Source organism: Embiotoca jacksoni, unplaced genomic scaffold (genome assembly GCF_022577435.1).
Source record: "Embiotoca jacksoni isolate LCO1_2020_lvr unplaced genomic scaffold, fEmbJac1.0.p SCAF_14, whole genome shotgun sequence".
Taxonomy (NCBI): Eukaryota; Metazoa; Chordata; class Actinopteri; family Embiotocidae; genus Embiotoca; species Embiotoca jacksoni.
In genome coordinates, this window is record NW_027185274.1 from 15,239,442 (window position 1) to 15,258,593 (window position 19,152).

General features: G+C 41.0%; 1 protein-coding gene across 3 annotated transcripts in view; it reads left to right on the top strand.

The window, feature by feature from the left end:
* ift80 (intraflagellar transport 80 homolog (Chlamydomonas)) overlaps nt 1-19,152 on the top strand; it is a 32,607-nt gene that overhangs the window by 480 nt on the left and 12,975 nt on the right. For all 3 annotated transcript variants that reach the window (XM_069148218.1, XM_069148215.1, XM_069148216.1), the window contains exons 2-8: nt 22-80; nt 617-840; nt 2,792-2,902; nt 3,049-3,117; nt 6,272-6,381; nt 7,968-8,057; nt 8,136-8,273. In XM_069148218.1, coding sequence (XP_069004319.1) covers nt 46-80; nt 617-840; nt 2,792-2,902; nt 3,049-3,117; nt 6,272-6,381; nt 7,968-8,057; nt 8,136-8,273 — 777 coding nt within the window. In that variant the 5' untranslated portion in view covers nt 22-45. The remainder of the gene's footprint in view (nt 1-21; nt 81-616; nt 841-2,791; nt 2,903-3,048; nt 3,118-6,271; nt 6,382-7,967; nt 8,058-8,135; nt 8,274-19,152) is intronic.

The window sequence follows — 19,152 nt, forward strand, 5'->3', positions numbered from 1 at the left end:
TTGTTGTTGTTGTTCGTTTAGGGATCGACGGAGCAAACATCCGCCATGAGGCTGAAGACGTCGCTGCTGAAGGAACCCAAACATATCCTTTTCGATGTCGTCGTTAGCTCTCCGATGTTGTATTTCTGCACAGCTCGCATGAATATACTCCGAAACGACGTCAAAAAAAACTTTGTAAGACAATTGTAGTCATGTGTTTCTTTCTATTGCTTCCCCTGATCTCATCTTTCCCAAAATCTGGCCACATTTTATCACACTTCTTGCAGAGGCTAATATTGCATTTTATAGTTACATTTTTTTTTTTTTTTTTGACAACTCACATTAGTTTTAGTTTTTTATCCGCAGGCCATCACTCTGCTAACACATAACATGTTCAACATCACTGGACCTTTTTGCAGTACACCCTACTGCCTCAGCACCATTTGTACCATTGTTTAGGTATAAATATGTATACATGTTTTTGTTTTTTTTAGCTGTATATATGTCTATTTATGGTTAAATGTCTGTTAATGTCTGCCTGTTTTTGTAACATTGAGAGAGTCAAATTCCTCGTATGTGTTAACGTACCTGGCCAATAAAGCTGATTCGGATTCATTACTTTTCTTAACAGCAGATCACATAAAGAAATTGTGAGTTGTGTTGGCTGGACCACAGCAGACGAGCTATACTCATGCAGTGAGGATCATCGGATCCTCAAGTGGAACTTGCTGACCAATGACACCAGCCTGGTTGTCAAATTGCCAGAGGATATTTACCCAATTGACCTACACTGGTTCCCCAAAACTGTTGGTGGCAAAAAACAGCCCCAGGCAGAGAACTTTGTCCTTACCAGCACTGACGGCAAGTCTCTTTTTATATCTGACGAGCAGGCTAAGTGATTTGTCAGTTTTGTTTCACACGTTATACTTACACAGGCGAATCAATTCAGTTAAACAAATTGTCATATGCTAACTGAGCTAACTAAACATAATCATTGGAAACAGAATTTTCACTACTCTCTTGTGTGTCATTGCACTTTTTATCAACCTGGTTTTTAACAACGTGACAGTATCTATCTTTATTTATCAAAAAAATAAGGCCTCAAATCAGTAATTATTATTAATTTTGTAGGGAAAATCATTTGTCAGTTTGACACTTTTGCAATAAAACTAATTAACTCGAAACACAAAAAATATTTTGAGAGAAACATGTTCATTTTCAAAATTTCAACTATTTTACTATCACAGTGAATAGTGTGTACACTGATCCTCTAGTTTTAATGACGTGTTCAATATCAAATGACCAAGAGTGAATTTTTCTATTGTATCTGTTTATTTTTACTTAGTGACACTGTTTGTGTGATATGCATCAAATGGCTTCTTATGCCTCTTCTTCAGCCTACATTAGATATAAACACACTGAGTATGGATGCACTGCGATGGCAGGCAATGTGTGGTCACAACACTAATGGCAGTGTAGGGTTGCATAAACACACCCACAAACTGAAGCAGCAATTTTCTCTGGCAGACCAGAGAGTAGCGAAAACTCTGTTACGATTCACTTTTGCAACTTTCTTCTGCTTCTTGTTGAACAGTACAGATAAACAAATATCTGTTTTGCTCTAGGTAATGCTTGAAATATAAGAAGAGAAACAAAAATGTAACAATGAAACTGTTTTATTCTTTTTTTTAACTTCAGTGTGCACTGAAACATTTTGTCAAAAAGTTTTAAAACTGTATTATGTGCTAGATATTTAACATTTTCTCAAATTTGTATGATATAGTTGAAAGGAAATCAGTCCAATAGCCATGTTTTTATTAGATTAGAGGACTTTAAGATTGTGGCTTTTCCTAAACTAATCGGATTTGTCAGCATCTGCTCTTCTTTCTTGGATATTGTTATTATTATTATTATAAAAAAATTTCCGTGCATATGCAGTTAGACTCCTTTACTCTTTTTGTATATTTTATACAATTTTTTGTCTTCTGTTTTTAAACCTGGATATTGAGCATCTAATTAAGCCTGTAGATCCTTTGGATATTTTTAATAATAATTATTCCCCTCACAAAGTGTGGCTGTGTGGATGAGGACTGTTGATGTGAGTGTATATATACTGAAAATAGAAATCATGTTTTTAAAAGTTTGTTTTTCATTTTAAATTTGTTCTTCAGTGCAGCTGTACATGCCTGTTATACTGACTACCTGCTGGATATGTAACATCCACTTTTGTTGGGATGGCCAAATTTAGAAATGGGAGAGAGCAGCAGCATGCTAATTTTGCCGTTTTAGGCCACCAGAAATTACATAGAACATTCAGAATTTTTAATACACACTGCCACAAAGTATATGTTGGGCTACGGTCTTCAATAACTGTCTCCATGCCTGATCACCCTTTCGTGTCTAGCAAACAGAAAGTTGCCCTAATTCAGCCTTTAGGTGCTATAAGTTTGCAATTTAGCTAATCGTAAAGAATATAGCTTTGTTGTCAATTGTGTTTTGGGGAATTGACAGCTTTTATGCTCTTATTTATAATGCTGAATTAAAAATGTTTTAAGCCTTATGAATATTTTTTCCTTTCTGGTGTTTTGGAGAGGCCATAAAAGTTTGTTTTGCCACACGTAGCAACCTGAATTACACAGAACTTTAAAACCAAAGACCATGTATTTTATATAAAAGAGGGCATCAACTTAGGAGACAGTGATTTACAGCACACACTAGTGTTGTTTAATTATACTACTGTAAACGCCTATATAAAACCAGGCCTAGAATGTGGAAGTACTGAAGAGTAAGTGTTTATTTTTTGTCTTTACAGGGAAGTTCCATCTGGTTTCCAAGATAGGACGCATTGAGAAGAGTGTTGAAGCGCACAAAGGAGCTGTTTTGGCCGGGAGGTGGAACTATGATGGGACTGCTCTTATCACGGGTAAAGATGAGGGGGGGGGGCACATATTTTTTGTCATTTAACTGATACTAATTTAGTCAGCCTCCTGTAAAATGTTCATTAAAATGAGAATTGAATGACTTCAGGTGGCTTTAAGGTGCATTTCATTTGATTCTCTAATTACTTAGCTGGAGAAGATGGACAGATCAAGATCTGGTCAAAAAGTGGGATGCTCCGCTCAACACTAGCCAGCCAAGGTAAGGCTAAAAACTCTGCCTTTACTTCGATGAAATGAAGGTACGTATGCGTATTCACTGCTTTTGTAAAACTGCACATTATGTAATACATAATTATATTATCCCTCAAACAAAACATTTTCAAACACCTCTTAACCCAATATTTGAGGACATGCATTTGTTTTACCTGCATTGTCTACACTTTGCGATTGTCACAATAATGCTCATTTGTTTGCAATGCTTGAAAGACTTAATTGTAGAAGTAGGGGTTAAAAATAATTATTGTTTTACTAGTGTGGAGATTCAACCTGCAACTGCTGTGATTTTTTTTTTTTTTTTTTTATAATAGAGGTGAAAGACATTTACCATTGATTTCACTACCTGAAAGGATGGCTTTAACTTCTTTAACTGTACATGGAAGCTGGTATACCGGTCACAGTATCATCTGTTTTTATAATTAACATGTAAACAAAAAGACTTAGAGCTGTATATGCAAGGTGACCAAAGTGCACGTGCTCTTGTAGACATTCAGAGTCACATTATTTGAATGGCAATATGAGAAAAATTCAATCTGAGTGTTAAACTTGTTATAGCCTTAGCAGATGCTTGTCAGTAGCTGGAGCCATCTGAAGCCAGCCGCTTAACAACCACCTGCAGACATTTAGTAAATACAATGCAACACACTATTTGCACCTTCTCTGGCTCTCTGTCCGACACACATGCTGCTTTGACGATTGCTTTCAAAACCTTGTGTCTCAACGAGTGCCTCTTGTGACGGCAAGAAAAAAAACCAAGAAGGCTGATAGATTGAATTAAGCACAAAGAACTTCCGTTGAATGTCAGGGCAGCCTTCGCCTTCTCTTAGTGAGATGACACACCAGTTGACCTGCTCATCTGGCTCCTGTTTTACTGTTCCAACTGATGGGCCTTCCAAGTCCACTCGTGGTTACCCTTCAGTGTTATTTTTTGCTTTCAATTTAAGTGTTGAGTGGCTGTTCATTCATGAGCATGTACCTCACACGTATGAGGTGCATTTAGAAAGTTCTTGGAGTGTTCCTGTCGGGCACAAACGAGGCACAGCACAGTAACACAGACGGAGCAGTGGGAAGCAATATTTTTTATTTCGTAAGTATACCTGTGTTACGCACCTTTTTGTGACCACCAGTCCGTACACATTTGCGATTTTGCCATAGACACAGCATCAAATTTTGTGTCAAACTCGGGAAATCGGCAACCGGGACCCTTGAAATCCTTTCAAAATAAAATAAAAAAAATAAAAAAAACATGGCAATGAAGCATCGAGCTTGGTAAGGTGTTTTTCAACATCACTGTCCAAGACTGAAGAAGGCGCATCAGGTCAGGAGCCAGCTTGGTTTTCTTTGACATTTGCCAAGTTTTGCACTGTGAATTTGTCCCCCAATGTCAGACTGTCAACACAGAGTTTTACTGTGACGTTCTGAAGCATCTGAGGAAAAATGTTGAGCGCAAACTACCTGAACTGTGGTGCGATGGCACTTGGGTTCTCTAAAATGACAACATGCCCACATAAATTCATCACCCGTGACAACACACTCATTGCTCCCTACCACCCCGACTCACCAGGACTTGGCTCCCTGCGATATCTTTCTCTTTGCCAGAAATTTGATACAAAATTTAATGAGCTTCCAGCTCAGGTTTCAGGTCCATGATTAAATCACAAATGTGGATTTACCAGTGGTTACAAAAACGTGTGTAACACAGGTGCTGATGTTGATCAAGTGACGTAACTTGGAATACGTATTCACAGAAGTTATTTCTTCCCCCTGCTCCATGCACATTACTGTGCTGCACTCCATTTGTGTGCAACAGGAAGAGTCTCTGAACTTTTTGATTGCACCTCGTTTGTGTATCTGCGCTGGCACAGTCTCTGAACAATCTGGAAGACTTTCTTTTGGGTGAAAGCTGCTCTTTTACTCAAGCCAGATCATTTAAAAAGACTAGTGAACACGTGTGTTGTGTGTGTGTATGTGTTGGGCCTATCAGCATGTCATTTTTTTTTTCTGGTAGAATCAAAAGCAGAGTCAGTCTTCCAATTCTATATTGTTTTTATTAACAGCGCTGTAAAGTTTCAAAGCTTTATAGGACTAGGAGTTATATTAAAAGCCATAAAAAAGGCTCCTAATGATATAGTTCTCTACCCAACATTCACACTACAGATGGCTTTTCTTATTTATTGAGTCATCGTGCGGTTTGACTTATTAAATGTTTCTTCTCAGTTGCGGAACAAAAAAAACAAAAAAAGAAAGATGGGGGGTGGCTAAAAATTGGCTTCTGGGGAAATGGATGGTACACCCCTGCTGAATGACGGGTGCTGTGGGAAACCTGGCAGTGGAACAGCCATTCATCCCCAATATGTAGTAACATTTTTCCTTAGCTTAGTGTTTAGGGAATGAGCTGCTGAGTGGTTGGCTGCTAAGCAGACCTCTAGATGTGTAGAACACCTGGGTTTAGTAGCATTGCCACAGAAGCACACCATCCTCCACATGGCACCCAGATCAGTGCAGGTGTTGCTTCTTTTCAGAGCCTGCTGCTCCACACACAAACTACATGAGCAGGCTGTTCTTTTTTTGGGTATTATGACCCATTTTAAGAGAGGGCTCTAGGAAGAGGTTGGAGCTGAGCGAGAGGGAGGAAAGAGGAACTTGCCTCAGCCCCTCTCATCGCCTTCGTCAGATTTAGATCATGTGACCAGTTGGCATTTGTGAGAAACCACATGCACCTGGAGTAGGGTTAAATGTCAGGCCCCCTCCCCTTCACACACGCGTAGCTACAACTCAACTCAACTCAACTCAACTCAACTCACGCACACACGCACGCACGCACACTGTAGAAGTTAGACTGATTTTCTCAGCTGGTTTTCCTGTAAGCTCAGTGCTGTTACATAGGCTGAATGAGGTGAGATCTCTAAGGGAATATGATACTTTATGAGAGGAGGAATTAGCTCTGCTGCAGCCTACAGCTATTGTTCCCACCACCCCCCAGTTTGTCAGTGAGTGAGGGAGAAATGCATACACTAATTTAATCTTTTGAATATTACATCAAGAAAGAGTGAAAGCCTTTGTGTGCTGAAGCCCAATCCATTGCTCTTGTGATTAATACAACACTGTGGATGCCTGTATTTCTGTGTATTGTCCAGGGTCTCCTGTATATTCTGTGGCCTGGGGTCCAGACTCAGACAGAGTCCTCTACACATCAGGGAGGCAGCTAATCATCAAGCCTCTGCAACCCAGCGCCAAAGTCATACAGGTACAAAAACTCTTTCTAAATAGAAAGAATAAATAGCTAAAAAAAAAAAATGGGATGACAATAATAACATTTCTTTTACCTTAAACACTTCTTAAAATAATTTTTCCTATAAATGGCCACTCAGTATCAACACTAAATTGCAATCCAAACAAGTTTTTGATGGTAAATGGTCTGCACTTAAAGTTTTTAAAAGAACAAGACTTAATGCAGTGTTTCCCACAGGTTAAGAATGTGCTTGTGGGCAGTGCAGTATGTGAGCAATCTGTATGCAGAAATTCATACTTTTGAAAGGGGGACAGTGTAACTTGTTTTCTGTAGCTACAATTTACTGATGTTCCATGAACACCGCACATGTAGATTATTGGTAAAAGCTAAAATTTTCCATGTTTCCTAAACGCCTCACATGTAAGCTATTGGTGGGGGCTTGGCGGCTGCACACACTGAAGCGCACACAACTCGGACAGTGTGTGGACAAAAATGTGTTCGTTTGAAAAGAGTGAAATGAGGCCTTCCATTTTAAGATCTCTGAAAGAACAGGTTGAAACTCACATCCACCACCATGTTTGGTAGGTTTCATGTGTAACATTACACTGACTTCACTGCATGATACAATATACGTTATGCTTGAGGTTGTAATTTAGCTTTATTGCTTTGAAGGCAGCTATCATTTAGCTATGTGCAACACTGTATGTGAAAGCCAACACTCAGCTCTGTTATCCATTGCTTTTCTTCAGTGGAGGATTTGCAATCTTCTTGGTTTGGTATACTGGCCAACATTGTAAAGTTAAAATAAATGGAACTATCAAAGTATGAGCTTTCCAGTGGATCAGTGAATGAGTGACAATGCACATTCACTACAAACGTATTACATGCAGACGACCTTGTACACCACTAAGTATTTTTCTTGTTGATATATGCATTCGTTTCTTAGTCTTCTTGGAGCTGAATAGCACCCGGGACCTTTGATAAACAGCAGAGCGGTTCATGTGTGCCTTTGCTTTCTCTCAGCTGTTACCACACATACATGCGCAGGAACAAGCACACACAGAGAGACATGTCCAATTTCATCACCTCTCCCTTAGACCGACTGAAGGCCAACATAGTGATGCGAGCCACATACAGCTATGTGTAAAGAACCTCTAATAGATCCTTTTTGACCTTTGCAATCTCATACAAACACACGGATACACACACGTGTGTGTATTTACCTATGTTTCCCCTGGGCGCACAGAATACACCATTGTAGAAAGAGCTGGAACAAGATTGGAACATTTTAAGATAAAGCTGGGGACAGGCTATCTGCTGTTTGTTAAACTGTAACACATAATGTTGAGAGTAAGCTCTCGGTTCGGCTAATATGAAACAATTCATAAACTCGTAACCGTGCGCAAGAATGAATGCCAATTTTGAAGGCGCTTTCCCCAGCCATTCTTATTTCTACTCACTTTTTTCGGACTCAGTAAAAGCATCGGAATTTATTAGAGATCTCTTCTACTTCTCTTCAACAAAATTGAAAAGTTTTGTATGGACTGCATCATTATGTTGTTGAACTAAAACTCTCTCGCTCTCCCTCTGTCTCTCTCTAGTGGAAGGCTCATGATGGTGTCATTCTGAAGGTGGAGTGGAATTCAGTCAATGACCTCATCCTGTCAGGTGGAGAAGACTGTAAATATAAGGTGAGCTGTGTTGGAGGATACTTATAGATATCGTAGGGATTGTTGAACTATATTTTACACCATGTCCTCCCTCAACAGGTATGGGACAGCTTTGGCCGTCTGCTTCACTCCTCGTCATCTCATGATTACCCGGTCACCTCTTTGTCCTGGGCTCCAGATGGGGAGGTGTTCGCTGTGGGCTCCTTCAACACGCTGCGGCTCTGTGACAAGACCGGAGTAAGTGAAACCCTTATACTCTCAACCTCACTGCCTTTCTTTTAAATTGTTTAACTCTCCCGATGCAATGTGAAGTTAATCAATGAAAGGTCAGGAATTAGCAATAGAAGTTTCTTACTGAACACAGCTGTTGGAATAGGGGCAAAATAACACATAAATGAAGGAGAGACTGAAAGATGTTGCAGCTGCCGAGTACTTCGGCATTAAGTTAACTGTGCAATAAATCTACTGAGATGTTCAGTTACTGAGATTTAAAAAATGTGGAACCTCTCAGTCTTGATGAATTACTTTGATTGATCGTTAAATCATGCATAATGAACCTTTGCATACAGGATGTGCAAGTTGTGAGTCATGTCAGCTGATGATCAGTTAAGAAAAATATTTTCTGGGACTTTGTTGCAGGCAGTCCATTCACTTCCAGTGCAAGTACAAACTCAAATGCACTTGCATTAACAATGCAATTTGTCCTCCTCAGCCTGATACCTCTTTTACACCGAAATAAGAAGTGTTACAATGATAATGGTAGTGTGACAAGGTAACGGACGAGACACATGCCTCCTCTCTGGTTAAAATTCGGCTTGTTCGTAGATAAAATAATGCAAAGGCTGGTTTACCCCATATTGGAGCTAATTCATAAAGCCTCACACTCAAGAATGTTTTTGTGGCTATAAAAGCAAAAATGGTATCATTATGCATTTCACATGCTCGTCAACAATCGTGCACAAACTGAAATGATGCATGCACAAACACATTCCTTGCTGTTTGAGCACATAGGTTAACCATTTCAAACAACTACTTAAGCGGGGTATTTCTGTCATCTTATCTTAAATGAGAACAGACCATTGGCCCTCATCGACACTAACTTGTAATTTGAGGGTCTCTGAGATGCTGAAGTGACAGTTAAGAGAATCAACCTGACCTCAGTTATAAGCAGCTGTTGCTGACAACCTTGGCAGAATCTGTGCATCTGTAGAGCACAGGGCCCGTGTACTTTCCACATATTGTAAGCTTCTGTTTTGTGTACACACGCGTATTTTTTCTAATCTACAAATATGACATGTATGCTTTGTAGTCAGTCAAGTCCTTTTCACTAAAACATCCAGTATCTGTTGTACACTATCAGCTTTCCAAATGCAATGTGGTTTATATTGTGTAGCTCATTACAGGCCTCATGCTCTCTATACATCATTCATCTCTGTAAATCACATTAGGCTGCATGCCACATGTTCTTGTTACCTGGTGCTGATGTTAACTGCACTAATGAGAGGGGAAATGAGAGAATGATGAATGGTAATTGTTGTTTTATTATTGCTGAAGGTTTGGCCAGGAACAATATTACTAGTTCCCTCACGGGACACGTAGGGCTTCTTTGAGTTTACGTGGCGATGTCAGTGTATCGCTGCATCAGATTGCTGTAATCAAAACAAACAAGTAGGGCTGGGTTTTTTGTACACTGATCACCAGGCATTTCATGCTCCATTTTGAATTAATTAGGATCAAATGTCTTCTCTGGAGCGCTAAAACAAATGGGCTAGAGAGAGGTCGGAGCCAACACACAAGTCTGCTCCAGAGGGGTAAGGTGTGTGGTTGTATGCGTTCTTGAGAGGTACACTAACATAATGTGAAGAGTATGGACTTATCCCCTGCGATCCCTCTGGGTCTGAACCAGGGATTCAGTAGTTTTTTAGAACATTGCCAGATGAAATCATTCAAATGAAGCCAGCTTGTATCCATTTTCTCCGTGTAAACAAAAATAAAAGAATAATGCACTATTAACATTCTAATAGTCAGAATTTAGTAGAACTTGCTGCTTTATTTTTTGTAATGACCCGATTCACCTTCCGTCCTCCCATTATGGGTTTGTTTATGTGGTTGGTTTGTTCCATTGTCTCATCATTGCACCACTTGCTTTGCTGTGGTGTGTCTTGGTTAAGGCAGTGTGATGATGATGATAATTATGATGATTATGGTTCTGCCCTGCTCTGACTGGAGGGAGGGCATGCTTGCCTTCTCCTCCCTGTAAGCCCCTCAGAGACAGTGTGTACTGTAGCATGGTGTGGGAGGCTTGCTCAAGAAGAGAAGGGGGGGGTAGGGAGGTGGTTTGCAGAAAAAGAATTCAGAAAAAGAAAATCCTCCTCTAAGGTCACTCCATCTGAGTTGCTTTCTATGTGTGAATTCAGACATGCCGTCCTTTCACACATCATGTTATAAAAAAGTTCAGTTTGCACACATATGCACACTCGGCCGCTGTAGTGTGATTACAATAATTTCATTGTGCATGCGAGTTTTCAAACTGACACACAAACTATTAACCCACTGCAAGTGCTTTACCTGCGTTGCTGCTGTGGTTTGTTTGCGGTGCAGTAAGGGTTAAGCAGTGTGAAGAGTCTTTTCAGTTACTAGCGTGACTAATGGGAAGGAGTTTCATTCTGTATCTGCTACAATGAAACCTTGCACTTTAACGTATTGCTGCTGGCTCAGCAGGATCGGTCCTGCGCATTTAACCCCTTAACCTCCAGCTTGGCTCCCTTCTCATCCTGAACTTTCAACTCTCTCCTACTCTTTTACTTTTTGTCCTCCATGCTGTAGGGCAGATGCAGTTTGTTACCCCCCATTATCACTGTGGAGAGTGGGTGGACACACACAGACATATATTTATATAAAGTTTACCCCAAGGCAACGGTGCAAGGAAATATTAATCTTGTAGCTCCAGCAAGTGACCCGTGGACTGAACACAACGCTTGTTCTGTTTTGTTTTTCTATGGAGCATCAACATATAGTTGTTATTAAACACATCACTTAATTATTTATACATATTTAATTATTTTAATGAAAATTTTGTTGAGCTGGGAGTTGTTTGTGTGTGGAGTACGTTTTCTCTTTACTGGAGGTTTAACAGCGCGCAAGACACAAAGAGGCTCACTGTCCCTTTTACAAGATTTTGGAGACACAATAAGTCAGTGTCTGTCTGTGTGCCTGCCATAGTATATGCATGTGCCCGCATGCCTGTGTGTGTCTGTGTGTGTGTGCGTGTGTGTGCAACCATTGCCGTGCAAATGTGCCTGCGAGACAGCAGTCTATTTACGAGGCGCTGCAGCTGGTGTCTAGCGTCTGGACCCTGTCACGATCCCTGACACTGTCACTGGCTAACAAGTAGGACTCATTGTGCCAGGCAAGCACCCTCTCGCTTCCTCCCCCCGCCCCCCGCCCCACCCTGTACACTTGTTTTTTTCTCTGCGGTGTACACCCATGCTCACATACATGAATGTAATAGCTGCTTGCTATTCTAAATCCTGTACATTGCTTTTTTTTTTTTTTTTTTTTTTATTTATTTTTTTTTTTTTACTTATTTAAACTTGAAAGGTTTAAGAGTAGAAGTGAAGTTGGACGGATCGGTTATCATGTTATTCGGGTACCTTTTAGTTTCTTCATGTTTTTCATCGGTCAGTTTGTTTAAAACCGTACTGATAAATGTAGAGAGAGGTCTACTTTCCTACAGGTCAAACAAGTTGAGTGGTTGCTCAAAGGCACAAAAGCAGCTTGATTTTTTTTTTTTTTTGCTGGACGACCCTGTTTGCCAGACTGACCTCATTCAAAAGACCAATCAGCCTGTGATTTCTCATGCAGGGCTAATGTCTATCTGAACTTGGCTGCAGAGACGTATGCCTCAATGAACATGGTGATTGCTGCTCCTCTTCTTCTTCTTAGGTCTTACTGATGATGTGTCTGAGCTTAGCCCTGGCATGATCCAGGTCATGCTCTTTTTTTACTCCCCTATATGTAGGTTACAGTTCACCACAAGCAACGCAGTTAAGATCAGATGGTTTCAATGTTAGCCGTTTACCAGCATCCTTGTCGTGTGATAACAAATATATCTCATTCTTAAGGGTGCTATGTATATATTTGCAGTTTTCCCTTCCCACTGTGATAACAGCTTTCACACTCACAAAGTTTTGGGATGTGAGTAGCCATAAACAATGTGTCAAAAATTACAGCTCATAATAGCAGCGTTGTTTTCAAGGGTAGGGTATGGTAAAGTGTTAAACCACTGGTATCTACTTGTGAATACTGCCTGTCATTTCATACAATGACCAAATGGTTCTCAATCATGAAAGTCAGTGATATACATCCTCCAGCTGGGATCTTCAGATAGATTCACTGTCTCGAGAACAAAGTGAGTTTTCCTTTATCCTTTTGCTTTTTGCTAGTATGCTCATCTAACAGCAACTTTATTTTATGTGGGCGGTTGAGCAACACAATTTTTTTTTCTCCTAATTGCCTATTTGGGATCCAAGCATTATTTCCCTTTTTAAAGATGGAATTGTCCCATTCGGAGTTTAAGCATAAATCCCTCCCTGTATTTCTTCTTTTAGCTCCTCGTGCCTCCCTCCTCTCTTGGGGTCGTTTGACTACCTTGTGCTTATCAGTGCTCCGGGAAAGTGAGCCAAGAGGGGGTTCCGCTTTCCCGTGTGCCCTCCCCAGGGCCCTCTTTACCTCCCTTCTTTCTGGGTGAGTCCAGGGTTCCCCTTAGGGCCTTGCTCAGCATTCCTACTTTTGGAATGGGTCCATGTTTAGCCATTGCTCCCTTCTCTCTCTCTCTTTCTTTCTCATCCGTTCCCTCTTTAACTGCAGCCTCATTCTCTATAGGATCTTTGTCCGCTATTCTTATAGCTGCCAACCATTATTTTCTCTCAGAGAGTGTATTGCTCTTTAATGCCTGTCAGTCTGCCAGTCTCACTGCTGTCTTTATTCTCTCTCTTAGCTGTCAACTCTCCTCCTCTGTGACACAACACCGTCTCCCTAATTGCCAGACTTTAGGCTTCCCTGACTATTTATCAATTTCTCCCTCAGTTTTCCCCTTTATCACTGGGAAACATATACCTGAGCCTGTGCTGGCTGTTTGCTACCAACCACTGGCCAGCCAACATCTGGAAATTGCCGCTGCTGGAAAAGAATTAAACAACCCAGAGTTCTGGTCTTGATCGTGAACCACTGCTAGTGAAGCGTGAAAAAGCAAAAGAAACCACTGTAGATTTATTAGAGTACAAGCCTTTATCTGTTTTCATCACATGAGAAGGGGGACGTTCAGTGCCATATGGTTTAGGCAGCAAAAGTAGGAGAGACAGACACACACAGAGGATAGGGGGTAGGAAAACAGCAGAGGGAGAGTTGGGAAGGAGAAAAGATGAAAAGTAAGTCAACGTGAAATTATTGGCACAGGTCTGACAAAGAAAGAGCATGTGCACGTTAGAAAAGATGGTGAGCAAGGGTTTGAAAAAAGAGGAGTAAGTTTGAGAGTGTGTCAGAGAGCGAGAGAGAGAGAGAGAGAGAGAGAGAGAGAGAGAGAGCGAGAGCGAGCAAGAGTGAGGGAGCATTGTCAAACAAAGAGAGTCCTGAGTCAGCAGCAGAGCAGTTTTCTCCCTAGGCAACTGGGTAGGGCTACTTCTCTCTCTCTTTCACTCTCTCTCCCCCTCACTCCCCTCCCTCCCTTTATAAATCTGTGCTTTTGCATGCTATTTCTTGCTCTCTGCACTCTTCCTCTCTGTTCTGTCGCTGTAGTACGAACAGAAAGCTCCCTCCGTACATCTTAAACTGGCAAAAAGAGAGCACAAGTAAAAAAAAAAGAAAAGAAAAAAGAAAAGAGCAACTGGTGTCGTTCTCACCCTTCAAAGTTCTCTCCCGTTCTCCAATGTCTACCCTTGCTTTCATGGGAATCCTTTTGCTGATTCCTTTTACCACATTTTGGTGAGGTTACCCTCCCGATGAAGCTTAGGTTAGAGTGTCCGAATAGCATACGACTAGCAGATGCACTACTTACATGGAGACTATCATCCCAAGGAGCTCATTAGTTTCCCACCAGAATGTGAGGATAATGGTTTCTCCTTTGTATTCCAGGCCCTTTGTGCCGAACAGACTTTGGTTTTCTGTGTTGCTGAACTCATTCTGGCACACTCTGTGGAACAGCGTATACTAAGATCTATCTTGCTGATGATTGACCCCAATTTTTTGTACAAGTGTGTACGTGTGTGTGCACGTGCGTGTGGGTGCCTGTGTGCGTAAAGTGGGTTAGGGTAAAAGGCACTTGTTGACATGGTATTACTTTTACACCTCTCTAGAGTTCGGCTAAAGGCTTGCCTTGTTGGAAACCCAAAAGGAGGGGAGCATGAAAAAGAGCTGAGAAAAGAGAGCAGTTGGAGGGGTGGGGGGTGGGGTAGTGTGGAACTGTCCAATATATCCTTTAAAGTTGGCCTAGGCAGTGAGGCTTGGAGGATTGGTCTCCATAAAAGACGGTGGTTTCTCTTTCCCTCAAGTCTCTCTCTCTCTCTCTCTCTCTCTCTCTCTCTCTCTCTCTCTCTCTCTCTCTCTCTCTCTCTCCTTTTTTTTTTCTTCACTTCTCAACCCCTCCATCCCTCCCTCCCCCCAAGGCTGGAGTAAGAGTATGACAGTGAGACAGTGCCCTGCCAGCCCCTCTGGCAGAGTCATCATTCTTAGCAGCACTAAATCACTACCTCCGCTAGCAAGACAAACATGTCACACTCACAGAGAGAAAGACAGAGAAAGAGAGGAAAGAGGGATAAAATGGTCGAAGGAGCGAGGGTGATATTTGGTGACGAAGGCAGGGAGCAAACAGAGGGCTTTGGTTGTACACAGAAATAAGGGAAAGCTGAGCTTGTTGGGTATCACTTTGAGCTTTACTGCCAACCCAGAGTTCATTAAGAGCTGTTATTGACGACCAGGGCCGAGCTGGAGGCGGTGGACCAAGGTCCAAAAGAGGATGATTTGAAAGGGTTTCATTTCGTTTTTGTGCTGGCTTCCACGAGGATCACTATGGTGCTGTGCTTTGACGTTGATGAATTTAGTGGTTTGTTCCTTCATTTGTTAAGATTAGTTTTTACTAGTGTTTGTATTACTATGTATATATTAATTGTCTTTGTTTACATTCTGCAAAAGCAGTATTTATAGGCCTATGTGATTTTCACGATATAAAATTATGAAGAACGGTCAGGGTGTAAGAACCAAATCCAGATCATCTGTTATCAACAGGTGTTAAAACACCCTGTGGTGTGCAGTTTCGAGGCGTGCTTGTCGGTGTCTTACAAAATAAACTCTTTGTTTCTGTAGGAATCCCACAGAAAATTGTCTCGGCTCATTGGATACAGTTCTCAAACCCTTCAGCTTGTGCCGGCCCTGAGGTGAACTAAATAATCTGCTATATTCATGACCTGCCATCAGTGGTGGAGTAGTGTAGTTGTACCATTTGTAGAATGCCAAAGCACATTTAAATATCCAAATTACCTGTCGGTGTGTGTGTGTGTGTGTGTGTGTGTGTGTGTGTGTGTGTGTGTGTGTGTGTGTGTGTGTGTGTGTGTGTGTGTGTGTGTGTGTGTGTGTGTGTGTGTGTGCGCGCGTGCGTGCGTATATGAATGTATATACATGTATGTGTGTGTGAGTATGTGTGTGTTTGCAAGTGCATATGTGCATAGTTGGTGCTAATAGAATTCTGCTGTCCAGCTCACAGCTGTGTCCTGCTGATGAGTCCCAGGAGGCCCCAGCATGTGTCTATGGTTACTATGTTGAGGCTCCAGCATGAAACCATGTGTAGATCATTACTCTCTCTCTTTTTCCCTCTCTCTCTTGCTATCTGCGAGTTTGTCTTGCTCCCCCCTCACTCACCCACCCCTCTCTCCCCCCCCCTCTCTCTCCATTTCCCCTTGCACTGCCAAAGCTCCAACTTATGCCACTCCACACTCGTCTCAGGCCCGGTCTCTGCATCTCTTTAGCTAAGTGGGTATTTCAATACAGAGGTTTTCAGAGGTCCTCACACTAGCCTATGTTTACAAATGGGCTTCTACGATAGTGCAGAGTCAGAGAATGCAAACGGTTTATTGTGCAAGACACTGTTCAATAAATGCTTTGCACATTCATCGAGTGTATATTGGGTACTGTAACCGTTGAGAATCCACAATGTGTTGTATTACAGGTTGTAATGTTGATATACAACAAAATAAGATTCTTTCTACATCTTGCATTGTACATTATGCATTACTTTTTGCACACGTGCACTCACACACAGTGTGTGAGTTATTTTGCAAAACCACTTTAAAGAGGAAAGCAAAACAGGGAGACTGAATGGATGACAACTGGCTGAAAGGACAATGTTTTGGAAAATAAAGACTTGCTTGATACCACACAGAATAACATGTGTTGCAAGGATGTTATGGTTGAAATGAAGGATTGATTTTGTTTGTGCCTCTGACAGTGGCCCTGGGAAAAAAAAAATAACACAAACTTGAACAAATAATCCAGGAATTTCTTGCATGTTCAATTTCTTTATAAAACTGCCCGATGCGGTGCAACAGAGTTGAAAGGTTTAGTTTAAAGTCACATCTTGCATCACAATAAATTGAATGTGTATTATAGTTGTATTTAGATTTGAGCCTGGTACCAGGTACTACTCGTAGACTTATGTATGAGTGTTTGCACATTACCAAAATGAGTTAGACTATGAATTTTGTGGTATTGCTGCATGAACATATTGGTTACTTACACAGACACAGAATGAACTATCATTTTATAGTACATGAAATACAGTGCGATGTGGCATTGGAGTACCTCGATGGTTGGTAGTGGTGTAAAACTCCACAGTTAAACATCATTCATAGGTTCTTAGGTTTATAGGAACAGCACCATCCCTAGAAAAGTTGATGTAATTTGCTTTTGCATAGAAGCCGGCTCCCGGCCAGAGCAGTTCCCCCACATACAGTACATCTGATCAGTCTTAGACATAGGCCCAGCTAAATCCTCATCCAGCCACCATGGAGGGGTCACTGCAATCTGACATTTACAAGATCTCCTAATCTTACCTAGAGATTGAAGAGCCCTCCTTTAAAAGAACGCCCTCCATTCCTCAAAGCAAATGTTTTTCTTTTTCGTTTCTCTCTTGAACATTATTTTCATCTTTCCTGAACTGGTCTTAGAACAGGGTTTGTCTTGATGAGTAGGTTTAGGTCAGCATTTTCATACATGAGCACCATCTATCTGTTTATGGCATATACAGGCTACTTGCCTGTATTTGCCTTCTGTCCGTTACACTCAGACATGTTGTGTTTATTATGTGCAGGGAGTTACTCTCTGTACCTGCACTGCCAGGTCCTGTCCTGCACAGAGACACACAGGCAAACTGAAGCCAGCTGGCTTTGCAGAGAGTCTGCCATCTGTTCTGATTTATGTAAGACTGTTAACCCTGGACTAGGTCGGCTCCCACTAGCTCACTAGCACAGTGTTAAACTAACAGAGAAGAGTCCTCCTTTCACCTGCATACAAATTGTACACAACGTTCTGGGTTTGAACAATGTGGGGCCTTTGTGGCAATATTTTTTTTCAATTCAGTTTCAATTTATAGTGGGTTTATTAGCAAGAAGGTTTCAAAACAACGTTGTCAACGCATCAAAATACAACTTGTCCAAATATTTGGACAGTATACAGTAACAATGACATTGATTCTAACACAACTTTAAAATTGATAACAATAGTTATTTATGTACAGTGCATCCTATGCATGTATTTGTGTGTTAGTGTGCAGTGCATATCTGTGACTTTTACCACTTTGAGAAAAATTGTAATTTCATTTTAGAAACTTGTTTATAACTAAACAGTGGCAGATGATAAAAGTAGGGCTGAACAGTATTGGAAAAGTAACATAATTTCAATAGTTTGTCTTCATTGTACATTACAACATTTGAAAATCTTACAAGATTACTGCAGCTTTATTTCACAATTGTTGGTAGGTCAGACAGAAAGTAAGGTCATTTCACCATGCAATCAAAAGTCTGGAATCTTGGACCATTTAAACCACACTGTTGGTCACCATCATGTTTCCATGCCTATAAAATGACACAATGTTGTTTGCTCACTAGACATTTAAATGGGAGACATCACAGCAAAGTTGATCAATATTGTTATCTCATGTAACAACATGTAACTTGATTTTAATAACTTGTGCTTTTGAGTGGAGTGGAATTTGATAGTGCTACATATTCCTTGCCAATATGGAGGGTAGTATGATATTTACTATGTATACTGTATGCAGTGTAGTACGACATGTGCAGTGGGTTGCCCTTGTTATTCCAAAGGCAAATAGTGTTGTAGCTGCATAAAAAAACAGGTTTTTAACAGGGTCACGGACTCAGCTTGACCCATTAACACTAATGGCACTTACAAGTTTTGCCTTGATGCTTGCTTCAGTGTGTCAGGAGTGTCTTAAGATGAAGGGCTAGAAAAGCACAGAAAGTCTGGGAATCTCATGCCCCCCTTCTGATTAGCATGTTGTTGACTTGCATTAGGTCTGGGGGGGAGCAGAGAGCGGTCAGGCCAGACATATTTAATGCTTGTGAAGTAATGGGGCTGAATCAGCAGATAGCTCCACTGGGAGCCATTAGTCCAGACATGTGTCATTAACCCTTTCCCTGGACCCAGCACCACCCCCGCCCACCTTAACTCCCCTAAGTCCCGGTCATGAAGACCAGAGCACTGTTTAGGTAAAGAGAGAGAGAGAGAGAGGGAGCGGGAAGCAAGGGGTAAATCAACAGCAGATACACACTTTTATTTTCTCCTTTGACTGCATTTTTTTATGTTTTTACTTTTCTTCTCTCAGCCTGTGTGCTTCTTCTCTTTTTTAATGTTTTGTTTTCAAGATTGCTTTTGCTTGTTCATTGTTTATTACACCAGACATGTCTTGTATATAACCTTCTCCAAAGCAAGTTAAAATAAGGGTGTTTAATAGCGTTAAAGTTATGTTCTACTAATAATCTTTATTTTATGTATTAAATACCCAAGCCCCGTAGGCTTTCAAAGGTGGACGTAAATGAAGAGTGCATAT